General features: G+C 33.5%; 1 protein-coding gene across 1 annotated transcript in view; it reads right to left on the reverse strand.

The window, feature by feature from the left end:
- LOC115886046 (neuroligin-4, X-linked-like) overlaps positions 1-16,198 on the reverse strand; it is a gene marked incomplete at its 5' end in the record, with an annotated part of 245,135 nt that overhangs the window by 27,293 nt on the left and 201,644 nt on the right. Inside the window, 1 exon segment of the mRNA XM_030905074.1 lies at positions 7,584-7,782. Within this exon segment, the coding sequence (XP_030760934.1) occupies positions 7,584-7,782 (199 nt within the window).

Here is a 16,198-nt window from a genome sequence, read left to right on the forward strand (position 1 = left end):
CCTTCATATGGATGACCAAACATAAAAAACATAGGAATGTACAGGGTGGATCAAATTCGACGCTTTTAAATGGAAACACCCTTTTCTATAGGAGATAGATAAAAACTAATATCGGTGTCTGGAGCTCAATTTTTGTCAGAAACATGATGGTGAAAACCGCATATCGATATATGTTGCCGTTTACGGGGTGTTTTTCAAAAATATGCATTTTTAACAAATCGCTGTTCAACCAAAAACCAAACCAAACTTTTTTGCAATGGAAAATTTTGTATTTTTATAAAAACATTTCCTTTTTACGTAGAATTTAATGGTTTAAGTATAATTTTTTTAAAATTAATAATTTAAGAATTATCAACAGAAAATTTGATTTTTTATATGGGACATCCTGTATATTTTTAATTTATTGAAAAGAATTTAAAATTACCTTTCCAAAAATATAACACACTTGATATTTTGCTCGATTCCTCTTCGAGATATAGAGTATATAAAAATTCGCCCTTTTTAAATAAGTAGGCTTTGAACGGCACCGGCTGTAGTGCACAAAATTCTAGCTGTGAGCATCAATTAAAACGAAAATAATATTTGCTATGAGAGATGCAGAATTTTATAACAATTTAAAATATATTTAACCAACATCAACACATTTAAACTATATCTAATAACAATAAAAATAAATAGCAAACCAAGACATGAGATTCTGCTACAGGCGTTCGACATATCGACCGTCTTCTGTTATGGACAGACGGGGTAGTTTTTGAATATTTCTCGCGGAATTCATTAACTCAGTGGGGGTGAAAGATACCCTCGCATAATTGCTAAGTATTTCTAATTCTTGTCTAGATTATACGGAAGAATAAGGAACATTTATTCTTCCTCAAATATCCATAGGATTAGATCCATGCGCACTAAGTCAGGCCGCCCCGACGGCCAACGGCTGGGATTCTTGGTAAGCTATTCAATTATTCTTGAAATTGGCTGCAAAAATTTGCTGATAACTTCAGCGTTCAGAAGCGGTGCGTCGTCTTGCTGGAAAAATATGTTTTCCGGTTCCATTAAGGGCATATCATCAATAAGGGGTCCAAAAGCCTACTAGTTAAAAGTAGCAAACTTTTGAAAATTCTGTATTTCGAAGGGGATTATAACAAAATATCAAGTGTGCTATATTTTTGGAAAAGTAATTTTAAATTCTTTTCAGTTAATTATAAATATAGAGGGTATCCCAAATAAAAAATCAATTTTCCTGTTGATAACTCTTAAATTATTAATTTTAAAAAAATTATACTTAAACCATTAAATTCTACGTAAAAAGGTGCTTTGGAAATGTTTTCATAGAAATACAAAATTTTCCATAGCAAAAAAGTTACAGCGATTTGTTAAAAATGCACATTTTTGAAAACTCCGAAACGGTAACAGATATTGATGTGCGGTTTTCACCATCCTGTTTTTGAAGAAAATTGAGCTCCAGACACCGATATTAGTTTTCGTCTATCTCCTATAGAAAAGGATGTTTCCATTTAAAAGCGTCGAATTTGATCCACCCTGTACAGTAAAAGAACTTAAAAAGAAAAAAGAATCACTAGCAACGACAATTTCGGGACGACCGGTATCCATGGATGCGACTATATTGTTTACTTGCCAAGGATTTAAACAATGTTTTTGATGGCGTACTTGTTGAAATGAACACGTCGGCGTCGTGTGAGAGCCACACTTGCCAATGTTGTTTACAAAATGGGGACAGGTGGGGATACTTGCGAATTACGCAAATATTGGCGAACTTGCCAAGTGGACGAGTCGTGAGAGTGCGCCTTTAGCTTTAATCTATTGATGTTTGATTTTTCTTGGACCGTTGGATGATTCCCCTTTCAGGTTACGAATGAAATCTTCAAATGAAAGAGTTCTGCTTTAAGTTTGTTTCCATTTGGGAAGCAGAACGATTATTAGTGGAGTGTTCGCTCCTTTTTTAACTAGGTCGTTTGCTTTTTCATTGCCTCCTATCCCTTGGTGATCTGGCACCCAGAGTAGAAAAATTTTATTTCCTTTGACTAATTTGTTCAGCTTCTCTATGCATCCTTTGGCCCACTTCGAATTGATGGATACTGAGTTGGATGCTTTTAGGGCTGCTTGATTCTCTGATAAATGTAAAGTAAAGATTTTAGTTAACGTCTCCTTTTTGCTGCCAGGGCTAATCTGGACGGGACCTACTTTGTTTACGCGGTATCCAAACCGCGGTCCTCGGCCATATCATGGTCAATGGCCTACCTATTCTAAAGCTAATGAATTTTTGAAGTTAATTAATTTCAAATCAACAACGCTATAAATTATTTAAATCTCCCTATTACTGCACTCTCCCAACTATTACCACGTAACGAAATCCCGTTATGGCGTTACAAATCCATAATCCATGCACAATCTCTTTGATTTCGCACGCTATTTAGATACATCCAACGCCCATTTCCAGAATATAATTGCCTCGCTTATATCGCCCAATCGCTTCTGGCGTCCGTCAAAACGTGTATATCTCGACTCGTTTACGGTCAAAACGGCTTCCGCAAGGCCAAATGATAATCTCACGTTCCGAAAGTTCATCTAGTGCTCCCCAGAGGGCGCTTTGTTTATTCTAGGGGGAGCGGGAGGGTGACATTGTGCATAGTCGAGTGGGGCGATGCAGGTTCTCTGTAGGGGTGTTGTCGCTTATGCATTTAAATCCGCATATACGAGGTTATTTACTGTGCGAAAATAAAAGAAAGTATATTTTTTCAAGATACTGTAGTCATGGTCTAAATTTATTCTTGGTTACTTCATTTATTACTAAAAAAATAATAGAAATTTGATTGTAAGGATTGTTGTAAGCTCAGAAAAGTAATATAAATGTAGAAACCATACTGTAGTACAAAACAATGGTACACAACCTAGATACGTTTGGCGTAAATAGAGATATTCATTTGTTTTTTATGAAGATCCTGAAACCACATTGATGAGTTATACAACATATTAATAAGTCTGTGGTAAAGTCAAGAAATGTAAATAAACAAACGGTTTGTTTACAATTTGCTTTTGTGTCTTAGGGAAAAATGAGTTAAACTATAAGCGATACTAATTAAACTTTTAGTTGAAGAACTAATTAAACTTTTAGTTAGAATTGAAGGCGCGATTTTTAAATTCACTGTTGCCAAGTTGCGACATTTATGTAAAATCGCTTATTTCTGGGACTTACTCAACCGGGTCTCACAATGCAAATTCACCTCAAATATTCATTTAGTTGGTCATTGGCAAGCACTCTCTCATTGTACATGAAAATAACAAAACAAAGATTTACTGATCTGGATAAAATTAATAGTTAAATGGTAGACACGACCCCAACGCCGCATAGTGTCAATCGAGAAGACAAGGGAGACCTCAAACTCTCAAGACCACCCTCGAAGGAAAGACGTCACCAGAGGTTTGCTTCCGGTCAAACGACCCGTTACCTTAACCACTCACCCGGGGGTACTCCGCCCCCTAGCCACTGATATATTCTATTAAATATATCCCATTCCATATTTTCCATCTAATTCAAATATCATTCGGTTATATATTGGTTAATAATCTTCAACAACTAGCTAGTCTCAACTGAAATAGTATAGGGGCTTCCCCCGGACGCAACTCTGCCGCTAAACAGATTCGCATCCCAATCGAATAAGCTAATTGGGGTACCTCACTAGTCTCTCTACCCCAACGCCGCATCGTGTCAATCGAGAAGACAAGGGAGACCTCAAACTCTCAAGACCACCCTCGAAGGAAAGACGTCACCAGAGGTTTTCTTCCGGTCAAACGACCCGTTGCGCAGTGCTTCGAACATATGGCTCTAGAGGACAAAAATCCAAAACTTCTCTTTTATTGTAAGCAATTTATTCAAACTAGGTTTATTTCACACAAATGATGAGTACTCTCATTGTACTAAATGATGATGTTCTTAGTCCCACGTTTATGAAAAAAAAATCTTATAAATAATAATAATGTTGGAGCTGTGTTCCATCTAAGCAAATAATAAGTTATAGTATGAAAACGGTGTAAGTATTAAATAAATTCCTGTGATAAAAAAGAATTGAAATAACATTAGAACATGATTCCTACAATAGAAGCCTAATATAAGATAAAAATGTTTTTCTTTAATGAAAAGAAACATTAATGTTATATTTAATTAAAAAAAAACTTAAGATACTATAAATTTACTTTAGGACAACAAAATGCATAGATCGTAACTACTCTGATTCAGGAGAATCACTGCTGACAGAATCTTCCAAATTTATAGTATCCAAATCACAGGTAGATGAAGTATCCTCACATATAAGATATTTCTGTACATCATTTTCTAATATGTTACTTTTTCGCGTTGTTACTGTTCATTTTGTCGGTATGAGGGGTTCGGATGTTAATAGTTACCTCTTTAATAGACCATATCCATATATTATTTTTTCCTTTTCTTGGGTATGAGATTTTATAATAAATTGAAAGATGGACACTTTTTTTATGCGACGTTTCGCTCCAACATAGTGGACTTTTTCAGGCACAAGTGGTGTCTCATTTGACTGGAAGGTTCATCAATATCTAATAAGAACATATTTTTTGAAATACAAATAATTTTGAGTTCTTGTCCTTATGATCAAGCCAAGTATTAGCCAGATCGGCATTGCTTATCAATTTTACTCCATCTGAAAAGTATTATAAAATAAAGTTCGTCGCAAGCAGACGCAGGTGAAGTATACAAAAATTAAAAGTGTATGAATATGGCAACAAAAATATTCAATAAATACGATATGTTTTGATATGTTTTTTTTAAATGCCTTTCTGAAGTTTGAAAACGTAAAACTTTTATACCCATTTAAGAATCATCTTAAAAAATAAATAAAAACTAAACAGTCACGAACTTGTTTAGAAATAAATTTAAAGTACATACCTTGTTTAACAATATCCATAGTGGCTTTCAATTAAGTACGTACCCGTTTAACTCCATAATATACAGAACTACTATGAATGTTATTCTTTTCAGTGATGAGATAATGATCGCAAAATTTATTTTTAGTGAAAATATTTGCTAACAAAAACGCTGTTTATGAAAAATAATATACAGGATGGTTGAACATTGCTATAAGTATAAAATTATATATTCAGATATTAGTAAATTTTACCTTATTTTTTGATTTTTGTCCATGGGACGAAGCACTGTGCGTTGCCTTACAGTATTTGCAACGTTTATAGTCAAAAGACTCTCAACCCCCAAATATCAGCTCTATGACAAAACACAACACAACAGCCGGCTGGCCAGTCTACTACTGAACCGGCGTAGGCAAGCTTAGCCTCCTCTTACATCACAATTTTACCGGATCGTAAATGTTTACATTACTTGCCAATGAATCATACTATTTTCTCTAATCGACTTTAAAATAGAGTGTTTTAGCATTACTAGATAAATAAATAGAGAGTTTCCGAATTATAAAACCATTATTATAACCAACTTATTTTCCAAGTTTTACATTTATTTATTTATTTCCTGACACTGTCATCCGTTATGACACTTTAGTTTTGTAGTATGTGTTTTTGAATAAATTGTGATACTTTAAACCATAGACAAACAAATAAAAAGAGACTGATAAATCTCATGGTAAAGAGTGGGACCACGTTCCCGAAGCGCAACTCAACAATTTTGAAACCAATTAGCAGGTCCACGACAGGACGTACGTCTTTATTGCTATCTTTCTTTATGATGTGTGCCTCATATGAAAAAGAAAGAGATAGGTATAAAACGTATTGTAGGACATTATCACACATTCTGGCTTCTGGCTGGCGGGAAATTTAAATTAGCCATTATTAGTAGTATTCTTTCATTCTGAAACTGAAAATTTTCACTTAAACTGATTTATTCCCTATGCCACGTAAAGGAAACGTGGTGTAGGGAATAAATCAGTTTAAGTGAAAATTTGCAGTTTCTTTCAGAACGAAAGAATACTACTATTATAAGGGAAATTATAAAAAAAAAGCAAAAATTGTACTGTTTTATAAACATATTTATTTATACATAAAAATAAATAAGTTTTTCATAATATAATAACAAAAAATAACAGTGTTTATTCCACCCACCTACCAATTTTAAATGCAGAAGAACTGACTGTTGCAGGAAACGATCGGCCAATTTTTTTAAAGGGCATTAAAAATCTCATTTTCGAAAAAACTGCCTAATTGCAATAACAAAGTGAATATCCAAGCAAAGAAGACTTTACGAGAATCATGATCCTGAACCATTTTCAAGTCCAGTTTTAATCCTAATACAAAAGTAAAATAGGTATATTAATAAAGTTTCTGGTTATTATAAACCAGCTTTAAACTACCTACCTAAAAAATGAGAAAATTTAATTGTATTAATTTGTTATGTTAAGACAGGTTCGAAATATTTTTGACACTACTACTTCTACTTTTTTCTTAATTAGATGATAAATATAACTACTTACTTTTATTTTACCGGGTGTCTTTAACATATCTATCAGAGAAAGGGGGTACCAATACATATAAAAAATACATGATACTGGCTCCTGCAGCAAATAAAATAAAAAATAGTATAACTTAAAATTATAAGTACCCCAATATAAATAACAAAGGAATTTGTTCCCTATCCATATTCATAAGTCAATAAAATGGAGAGTTTAGAAAAAAAGGTAAATCACCAAAAGAAAATTTAACAAACATGACGAATTGTCATCTTGGTTGTCATGATGACGAAAACGAAAGGCGATTGTTCTAATTTCTATTTAGAAATTACGTTTTATATGGCTGCTTCTTACTCTCTTATTATATTAGAATGAGATAGTGGGCCCACGCAATGCGCAGATCAACAAAAATAGAACGAAATTTTGCGTTCTGAGTTGCGCTACGGGAACGTTGTCCCTCTCTTTGCCATATAATTTGTCAGTCTCTTTTTATTTGTTTGTCTATGCTTTAAGCTTAAAATTTTTTACTAGCGGACCTTGCTATCGAACACTGTTCTATTTATAACCTCTTTTAGTGCAAAGTGTAGAAGATAGCTTAATAGGCGCTGCAAAAAACTCATCGCAACCTTATTAGAATATTTTGAACGAGACAGCGGTAGTAATGACCCCTTATGTCTCTTAAGTGCTGTTAAGAAGGTGAGTTTTGTTAATATAAATATTAACTGTTTATATACTTATAATTAATTTTATTAATTTTTATAATTATTTCATTTTTTTATTATTTTTGCTTTTTTTGCCTAAAATATTTTGATTAAAAGAAACTATGTAAAAGTGGGCAACGCTGTGCCAGCCAAGCTTATACACGTGACTAAAAGTTTAATTGGTATGAACTTATACAGGTTGTTAATTTGTTTATTACTCGCGGCAAGAGCTTTTTGGTTGAAATATGGCAACCTCGGCCCGCTCGTCGATAGACGACGCGACGGGACGAGTCGGCAGAAAACCCTATAAGTGCATGCGTTCTCAATAGACAGTGTTGCCATTCTGTTCCCCTATAAGTAACTATCCAGTTAACAACCTGTCTATGTTTATTTTACCTTTTATTCACTATCTTATACTTACTTCTAAATTTGCGTCATATTTGTATTTGGCCCTTGTTTCCAAAAAACAAATGTTGGGTTTGATTTCGCACCGAGTGCGCATGTATTTACTGAGTTCTTCGTCTTTTTGTTCCTCGAACATTCCATGAATAAGAGCTGTATCTCCGCCCAAAGGTAAATGGATGCTTTCCAATTCCGTGACACCGTACATCAGCTCAAATCTAAAAAAAAATTAATAAGGGCAATGAAAAAACACATATTTTTGGAATATTAGACATAAAATAGAAATATAGGGTGATTCACGGCGTAAAATCATGAATTAAACATTTTTAAAGTTGAAATTTGGGTTATAAGTTAACGGAAGTCCATATATTCGATCTGTTTAAATCAACCGATAGATTAGACACAGGGAGAGCAAAAATATTATTTATTTCCTTTCTTATAAAATTGCTCAAATCCTTGTTATTTTAAATTCAACCCTATTATATCTATACTAATATATAAAATCCTTAAGTGACTGACATACTGATTAATCACGATCCTGCTCAAACCACTCAACGTAAGGAGCTCAATTTTGGCATACAGGTTGATTCTAGGGTGTAGAGGTTCGATAAGAAGGGATTTTTCGAAATTCCAGTTCCAAGAGGGTGAAACCACCCCTCAAATATTACAATATTTCTTATTTAAAAAACGGTCAAGTTTCCGAAAAAACGCTTAAACACGTATATTTTATTTTGTTTTTTACATATTTTAAGATTTTTTAAAAATGTATACAGGGTGTTTCGAAACATCTGGTCATTGATTAATCACGATCCTGCTTAAAGCGCTTGACGTAAAAAGCTGATTTTTGGAAAACAGATTGACTTTAGGGTGTAGAGGTTCGATAAGAAGGGATTTTTCGAAACTCGAATTCTAAGGGGGTGAAACTAATCCCTCAAATATTAAAATATTTTTTATTTATAAACCGGTGAGTTTTTCGGAAAAACTCTTAAACACGTATATTTTATTTTGTTGTTTTACATATTTTAAGATTTTTTATAAATTTATTCAGGGTGTTTCATAAAATATGACCATAGAGTAATCACACGATTCTGCTTAAACTGCTTGACGTTTAAAGCTGATTTTTGACAAATTTGGAGGATTGACTGTGGGGTATAGAGGTTCGATAAGGAGGGGTTTCTGGAATATCTAATTCCAAGAGGGTGAAAACGCCCCTCAAATATTACAATATTTGTTATTTAAAAAACGGTTAGTCTTTCGGGAAAATGCTTGGACAAACATAATTTATTTGGTTTTTTACATATTTTGAAATATTTAAAAAAAAACATACAGGGTGTTCCAAAGTTGGGTAATTGATTAACCACGATTCTGCTTAAACTGCTTGACGTAAAAAGCTTATTTTTGGCAACCGGATTTTTCGAAAGTCAAATTCCAACGAGATGAAACTACCCCTCAAATATTACTAAGTTATATAATAATATCGCCATATTGTTTTTTCTCATGCTGACATAAATATGAGAAAATTTTATCCAGTTTGTATGTTAATGGAAATTCTTGCTTTGCTTTATCACCACCATTACAACCTATCTTGATATCCAATCAGTAGATTTAGACAGATCGAATATGTCGACTTTGCTTAATTTCTTAATCCATAAACCATTTAGCTTCCAATATGCCGAATTTATGATTTAACCAATGCTTATTCAGGATTATGTTTTTGTCAATTTTACACGTTTTATTTTTTAACTCGAAAATTATTAGAGATTGGTATAGGTTAGTATAAAAGAAAAATTTCGAGATTTGGAAGTAGTTTCGAAAAATATAATAATATATCAGGTGGTCCATTTAAAATAGCAAATACTACCACTTTTAGTATGAAACGGCAACATTATAATGCTTGGAGCAGGTACCTTTATGCAAAAATCCATCACCGGTTCTTCATAAACGTCTAACGTGCTATGGCCGTGAATTACCCTGTATATCATGTTAAGTTTCCGTCATTTTATATATACACAACCAAACTTATATGGAATCACTCTTTATTTCGGACTAAATTTCTTGCAAGGATAAAAATTGGTATACAACTTTAAGATAAGGCTTTTTGTTGTAAATAAACATGATAATAAAGAGTAAACGACTACTGCGATTTATTTTCTTTTGAATTTAGTGTTCAGTAGTAAAAATCACGATTGTCTGGTAATTTTCATTCAATCCAAAAAAATTAAAAAATGCCTTATGTTGGATTAATAAATGTACAGAGGGTAAGAATTATTGCTCTCACCGAACAAGGAATGCTCCAGAGAGACGTAGCAGAGATAGTAGGCGTTGCCCAGGGTGTTGTATCGAAAACATATGCAAGATACTTGGAATTAGGAACACACAAGGATAGGCCCATACAAATTCGCCAAAGAGTCACAACTGAACAATAAGACCGCCTTGTGTGCTAAATTGCTAGTATAAATCCCAATGTTTCTCATTCAGGGCTACAAAGACAAGTTCTGGCAGCTACAAGTGTGAACATTTCAGTTGAAACCATAAGAAACAGCCTTCGTGCACGAGGGTTTTACAGTAGGAAAGATTTACGTATCCTACAGTTATCTCGGCAAAATAAAATTGATCGGCTAAATTGATGCCTTCAACATCAAAACTGGACAACTGAGAATTGGCAAAATGTTCTTTTTTCGGATGAGAGCAGAATTGGCCTAAGATCAGATAACCATCGAATTCGGATTCTTAGAGCTCCAGGAAGACGAGCGAGACGTCAGGCTGCCAAATCTGTACCAAGATATAAAGGAGGAACTGTAATTTTCTGGGGAAGTATTATACTAGGAGCAAAAACTCCATTGTTACCACTTAAACAAATTTTAACGGGTGGGAGATATGTTGCTTTGGTGCTAGAACCAATCGTTAGTCTGTGGAGAGCTGCAATTGGGGATAATTTTAATTTCATGCGCCATAGTGCACCTCCCCATACCAGCAGAGTGACTAGAGAACGTATTGAAACGGAAGGTGTCATAGTTTTGGACTGGCCTGCCTATTTACCAGATCTAAATCCTATCGAGCACTTGTGGGACTAGCTCAAAAGAAGGGTTAGAGCTCGTCGAAACAATCCAGGAAATCTCGCACAGCCTATTGATGCAGCATTAGCATAATGGGAAAACATACCGCAAGACAACGTGGATAATTTAACAAGAAGCATGCCAGCGCGGATAGAAGCTTGCATAAGGGCTAGAGGTGGCAACAAAGAATATTAAAATTACCAATTTTCTTTTTGTTTAAACTTTTTGGCCATTAAAAATTTAAATCTTAATTTCGTTTCAGAAACCAAAAAAATACCATTTTGTTTATTTTGGGAACTGATTATTTTTTTTTATTGCTATATGGATTATTTTTCATTAAAGGTCATTGGTAAGGACTGAGTTTTATTCATAAACAGAAAATTCTCATACATCTCAAAAATTATGGGAAATAATAGGTGATTCCATATAAGTTTGGTTGTGTATATTTTGCCATTTCTTCACCAAGATATCTAAGTAAAATAACCGTGTGTGGTATTAGAATACCCGGCGCGAGTACCGGACAGTTAAGAGAGACTCGCCTTGTATATCGTTTAAGTAATATCATGAATCAATTGAGTCCGCTCCAACATTTCCAATAGTTTTTCTGCATTCTTTCTTCAGTAAATTTATGATTAATCCCCGACGATTTCTTTTATGAAAAAGATACCCCCTCCATTTTTGGCCGTCGCAGAAACAAAAACAAGATGTTTTCCCCCGAGCGCTCGACCTCCTTTATTAAATTCAAAATAAAAACCGGGGAAGATTACCGGTGTCGTATATCAGCGCCGCAGACGACAACGGCGGGCGTAAAAGAAAAATAAATTACAGGATAAAAAGCCAAAGTGACAGGGACACTTCGATATTCGGTTTGCGTGGAATGGCGTGTGGCCGAGCCACGACGTCATTTCGGCTTTATTTCGAATTTAGCGAGAAAGCATCGCGTGGCAAAGCCGGAATCAGAATAAATGCGCTGTTTTTCTTTTCCATATTTCTCGGCATTTTCTCGACCCCGGCAAGCAGCAAAATCATAACTTTGGTCTAGACAGGGTTCACCGATCTATATCAAAGGGTATTATTTCAAGAATGTCACCACCAAAATAAAATTTTAGGGGAAAAACATATTTGCTTTAATAATGTTAAAGACAATTAAATTAACTTCAATCTAGATAACCATCATCATCATAATTTTCAGTTTATTCAACCATTTACAATTATGATGTAGCCTCGCTAACATATTTAAATAATATTTTTGTAATTCAAATTCAAATTTATTCAAATTCATATAGTTTATTTACCTTTTTTTAGATATTAATATACAAATTAAACAAAGCAAAATATTGGGTTAAAGGGACTGTGTCGCGATTATAAAAAAAAACCGATACACAAAAACAATAATTTTTTTTATGTCGCACAGCCCCGTAATAATTGATCTTATTGTTGTCTATTTTTGGCTATGAGGGTCTACAACTATAAAGAAATAAGAAAATTTTTTAAAACTAGAATAAACAAAACTTCCATACATGCAACCAGGATAATAGATCAAGCGGACAAAGAATATAAAATACTTTATGTGCATTAGAAAAAAAAATCCTCGAAAATTATCTAAACTTTTTATTTCTTATCAGTGAGAAACATCGGCCTCGTTGGCCTTGAAGAATTTGTTGGGTATTTACAATGGTCGAATTGTATAATTATCAGCTTCTATAGCATATCTAATAGGCAGAAAGTATCTGGTAGATTAGTAACCAACTGGCACAGTCCTAAAATTATCGATTTTTATTTTCTCTGTTTTTATTGGTCGCTTCAAAATTCAGAGTAACAAAAAATATTTTTCTGTAGTAAAATACAGAGAAGTCGGTCCTGCCATCTAGCAGTCTCAGTCCATAAACGTCTTAGATTTATCTACCTTAAAAATATACAGGGTGCTACAAATTCGAGGTACGAGCAGTGATATCTCGGTAACCATAATAGATACGAACATAATTAAATTGGGGCAAAGTTACGCTTTGGGATGTTCACCAAGATGCCATCAAAAAAGTTTTCAACATTTCAAGGATTGCTGAGTTTTTTGAAAAAAAACGAATTTTTTTGAAAATCAGTTTTATTTTTTCTTGTCGTTACTTTTTAGAAAATCAAAAAACTAATTGCACATTCTCATAGCCATTTTAGTAGGGCTATCTGATGGTATTTTTAGATTTTCAAATTAAATTATAGTTTCTGAGATACAAAGGCGAACTTAATTTTTTTAAATACGGACCTGAATTTTTTATTTCAGATTTTGACAGAACTCGGTCTCCTGAGTACAATGATATATCACACACTCCCTAGCTTTGCGCCCTAGAAAGGATGTAGTAACAATTTGGACGCAAGTAAATAATTAAACCGTTTTTAGTGCTTCCTCAAACTCAAGATATATTTTAAGCAATATAAAACCTGAGAATAATAATACAGACCACCAATTAACTGCATTTACAAAATTCCATGTGAGTGTGAATTTGTAAATGCAAAATGTGTGAATTTTTCTTTTTCTTTTAAATCTTCCAAATCTCCCAAATACGACATGTAGACTTGTCCAAAAAATGTTAAATGTGTATAAGAATTACTTTAATTATGGGTATAGAAACAATCAACATTTTTGGGATAACTGTGGTACACTGCATTCTTATACAGGACACGAGATATAACTCAAAATGTGTAAGTTTCAACGAAAAAAAAACGAAAACAAAGAGACTGTTTATTTCAAAATGAGATGCTCTTAAAAAAAACACTGAAATACCGGGCTATTGAATAATTAAAAATAAATAAAGACATATTACCAAACCAAATAAAATTGAGCAAAAAAAGTAAAATTAACAAAACTGAAGACTAACTAAAAACACCAAATAAAAAGTCGACTTCCAAAATACGCTAACTGTGATTTCCTTTCTGGCGAAAAACATGCAGTCACACACACCATCAATTAGCTTTTTACCCTGCCTTTAGTCATCCAAAACCCCTCGACCTACTCCAAACAAACGAAAAAACCTAGTTAAGGCGAAGGCGAAGAGAAAAAAAAAACTCTCACAAAACACAGAAGGAGAAGTCTCCCCCCCCTCCCCCATATTCCTCCAAAATAAGGTCATTGTTATGGACGGCGTGAGAAATGCTTCACCTAATTTAATTTCCAAATGGAGACGGGCCGTTTTTCTGTTTGAGTTTGAATTAGAACGGTTGTGTCTGGGTTTTTATTGCTTCCATTGTCATCTTTGCCGATAAAAGTTTTGATTCACAACATAATTTTCCAGCGGACTATAGAAAGAGGTTGAGTATTGGAAGGGGAACGAGCTTTTGTGTTTCGGGATTGGTTTTCTTTTCCTAGTTGAGCGAGAGAAATAATCTTGACTAGTATTAATAGTTTTATAAGAAAATGGAAGAGTTCGTTTTATTTTTTTCATTGCATCTTGCATTTTTTAAATATTTCATTTTGTCGATAATAATCTATTTCGTCAGTGAAACGTGATAACCTGCTAACTTCATTTTTTACGTTAATAAGTTTTTTATACCATTAGAAAGAGAAAAAAATACTCTATAATAAGGGAAAGCAAATACATTTTTTCTCATTAAAGAAAATTTTTTATTTTAACTCAATAATATCTGCTAACTCCTAGTGATCTCAAATAGCCACCGAAATGCTGCTATCTCTGTAATTTTCGTTACGATCACGCTAAAGCAAACACACAGATTCTTCGTCGTATGATTTTTAATATAGTACGTCGACCCAGGGTCCCAGTACGCCAAAGGGGCCCGAGTGGCAATGTAAGGAGGGACCTCTGTTTTTTTTTTGCGTTTTTTTTTCGCCTTATATTTTGGTCAATTTTTCCCTATTATATACAGGGTGAGTTTTAAATAAGTGCAAATATTTTTAGGGTAGTATATTTCGACCTAAGAAACACGATTATGAGTTTTTTTGCGCGATTTTTTTTTGAAAATTTGGAATTTAAAAAAAAATGGATTTTTTTTTAATTTTTAGTTTAAAAGCATACTTTGTTTGTAATATGGTAACATAGGTAGTAGATTAAATTTACAAACAAGAAAATCCAATGATTCTCAAAATTATAGCCAAAAATTGGAAATTTTAAAAGTGAAATAACTCGGTTGTTTTGGATTTATTTGAAAAAAACGGTAAAGAGAAAATATTATGTTTCTTTTATCGAGATTTACCAGCCTTGAACATATTTGCACTTATTTAAGACTCACCCTGTATAGAAATCATGGAACTACCCTAATGCAAGGTAAACCAATGCAATGCAAATTCCATAATGCAATGCAAAAGCAAATATTGTTAAGAATAAATAATGAACTATAAAGGGGGCTCGCGAAGGCTGCCCCCCCTCTTAAAAGTTATTATAGCTATATAATATGGCCAGTCCGACCCTGCGTAGATCCGTTCTGTAAATACGGGGTATCCGTAAAGGGTAAGGGGAAAAACGAAATTCTCTATATACGAGCAATTCATCGGCGTGCTATAAATAGTTTTAATAACATTACTTATTTGTACAAGAGTTTCCATAATACCTAATCAGTTTTATTTTTTCAAAGTTTTTTCACGTAAATGATACATAATTTTTATAAAAATTAAAAAAATAAGGAGAAAAGTATTAAAAATTTAATAAAATCACGCACTGGTCTTCCAAGCTCGGTCTACTACCGTTGTAAACAAATAGGATAAGCATGGAAGGATCTACCATATCTTCTAAGAATTATAAGTTTAATTTTTAAATTATTTTCATATTAATTAAGTCCAAAATTCTGCTACTTCAGTTCTTTAAAAATGCAAAAAAATTAAAAGTTTCATTAAAAATGTATTCGTTTTTGGACTTGTATGTTTTGCTTCTAGACCGACGATATTATAAATATATGGTTATGAATGTCATATTTTTTAAATTTAATTGATTATTTCTAAATCTGTTTGAGTAATATTCATTTACATTTTCAAAATTTCAAACAATAAAGGTTGCTATCTCCAGAAATATATTTTTATTTCTTATTTCTGCAAGACGAATATCTGCTATCTCCCTATTGTGCAGCAAATAAAATTCTTATCTCTTTGTCATATTAACGCATCAAACTACTTCCTACATGTGTACATATTTTTTTGTACCGTTTTTTTACTCTCCTGTAAAATTAGGAATAATGGAGTTAGCAGTTTATCACGTTTCACCGACGATTTGTTTTTTATGTGCTCCGCTGTTTCAGTATCTTTATCACAGAGTCTGCAGCAAAGACTTCCTTGATACAGGTTGAGCATGTTCGGGTAGCACTTGATAGCCATGCGTCCTCTCAAGAGACCTGTTATAGGTACTCTGCCCTTTATTCCTACAAAGTATTAGCAGTTCCTTAGTTCCTTTAGTCTTAGGATTAGGGCTTTGGATGAATGCCTATGCCCTTGTCTGTTTCTCCAGTGGGCATTTTGCTTTACATTTTGAACTCATAAGCGCTTTAAGAGCCGCCTGGCTGTCTGAGCATATATGGTAATCGCAAAACAATTTCCGATGCACGTGATCAACTCTGAGTGACAAGCGATGGCGACAGCGTTGCC

This window comes from Sitophilus oryzae, unplaced genomic scaffold (genome assembly GCF_002938485.1).
Source record: "Sitophilus oryzae breed Bouriz unplaced genomic scaffold, Soryzae_2.0 scaffold_466_pilon_pilon, whole genome shotgun sequence".
Lineage (NCBI taxonomy): Eukaryota > Metazoa > Arthropoda > Insecta > Coleoptera > Curculionidae > Sitophilus > Sitophilus oryzae.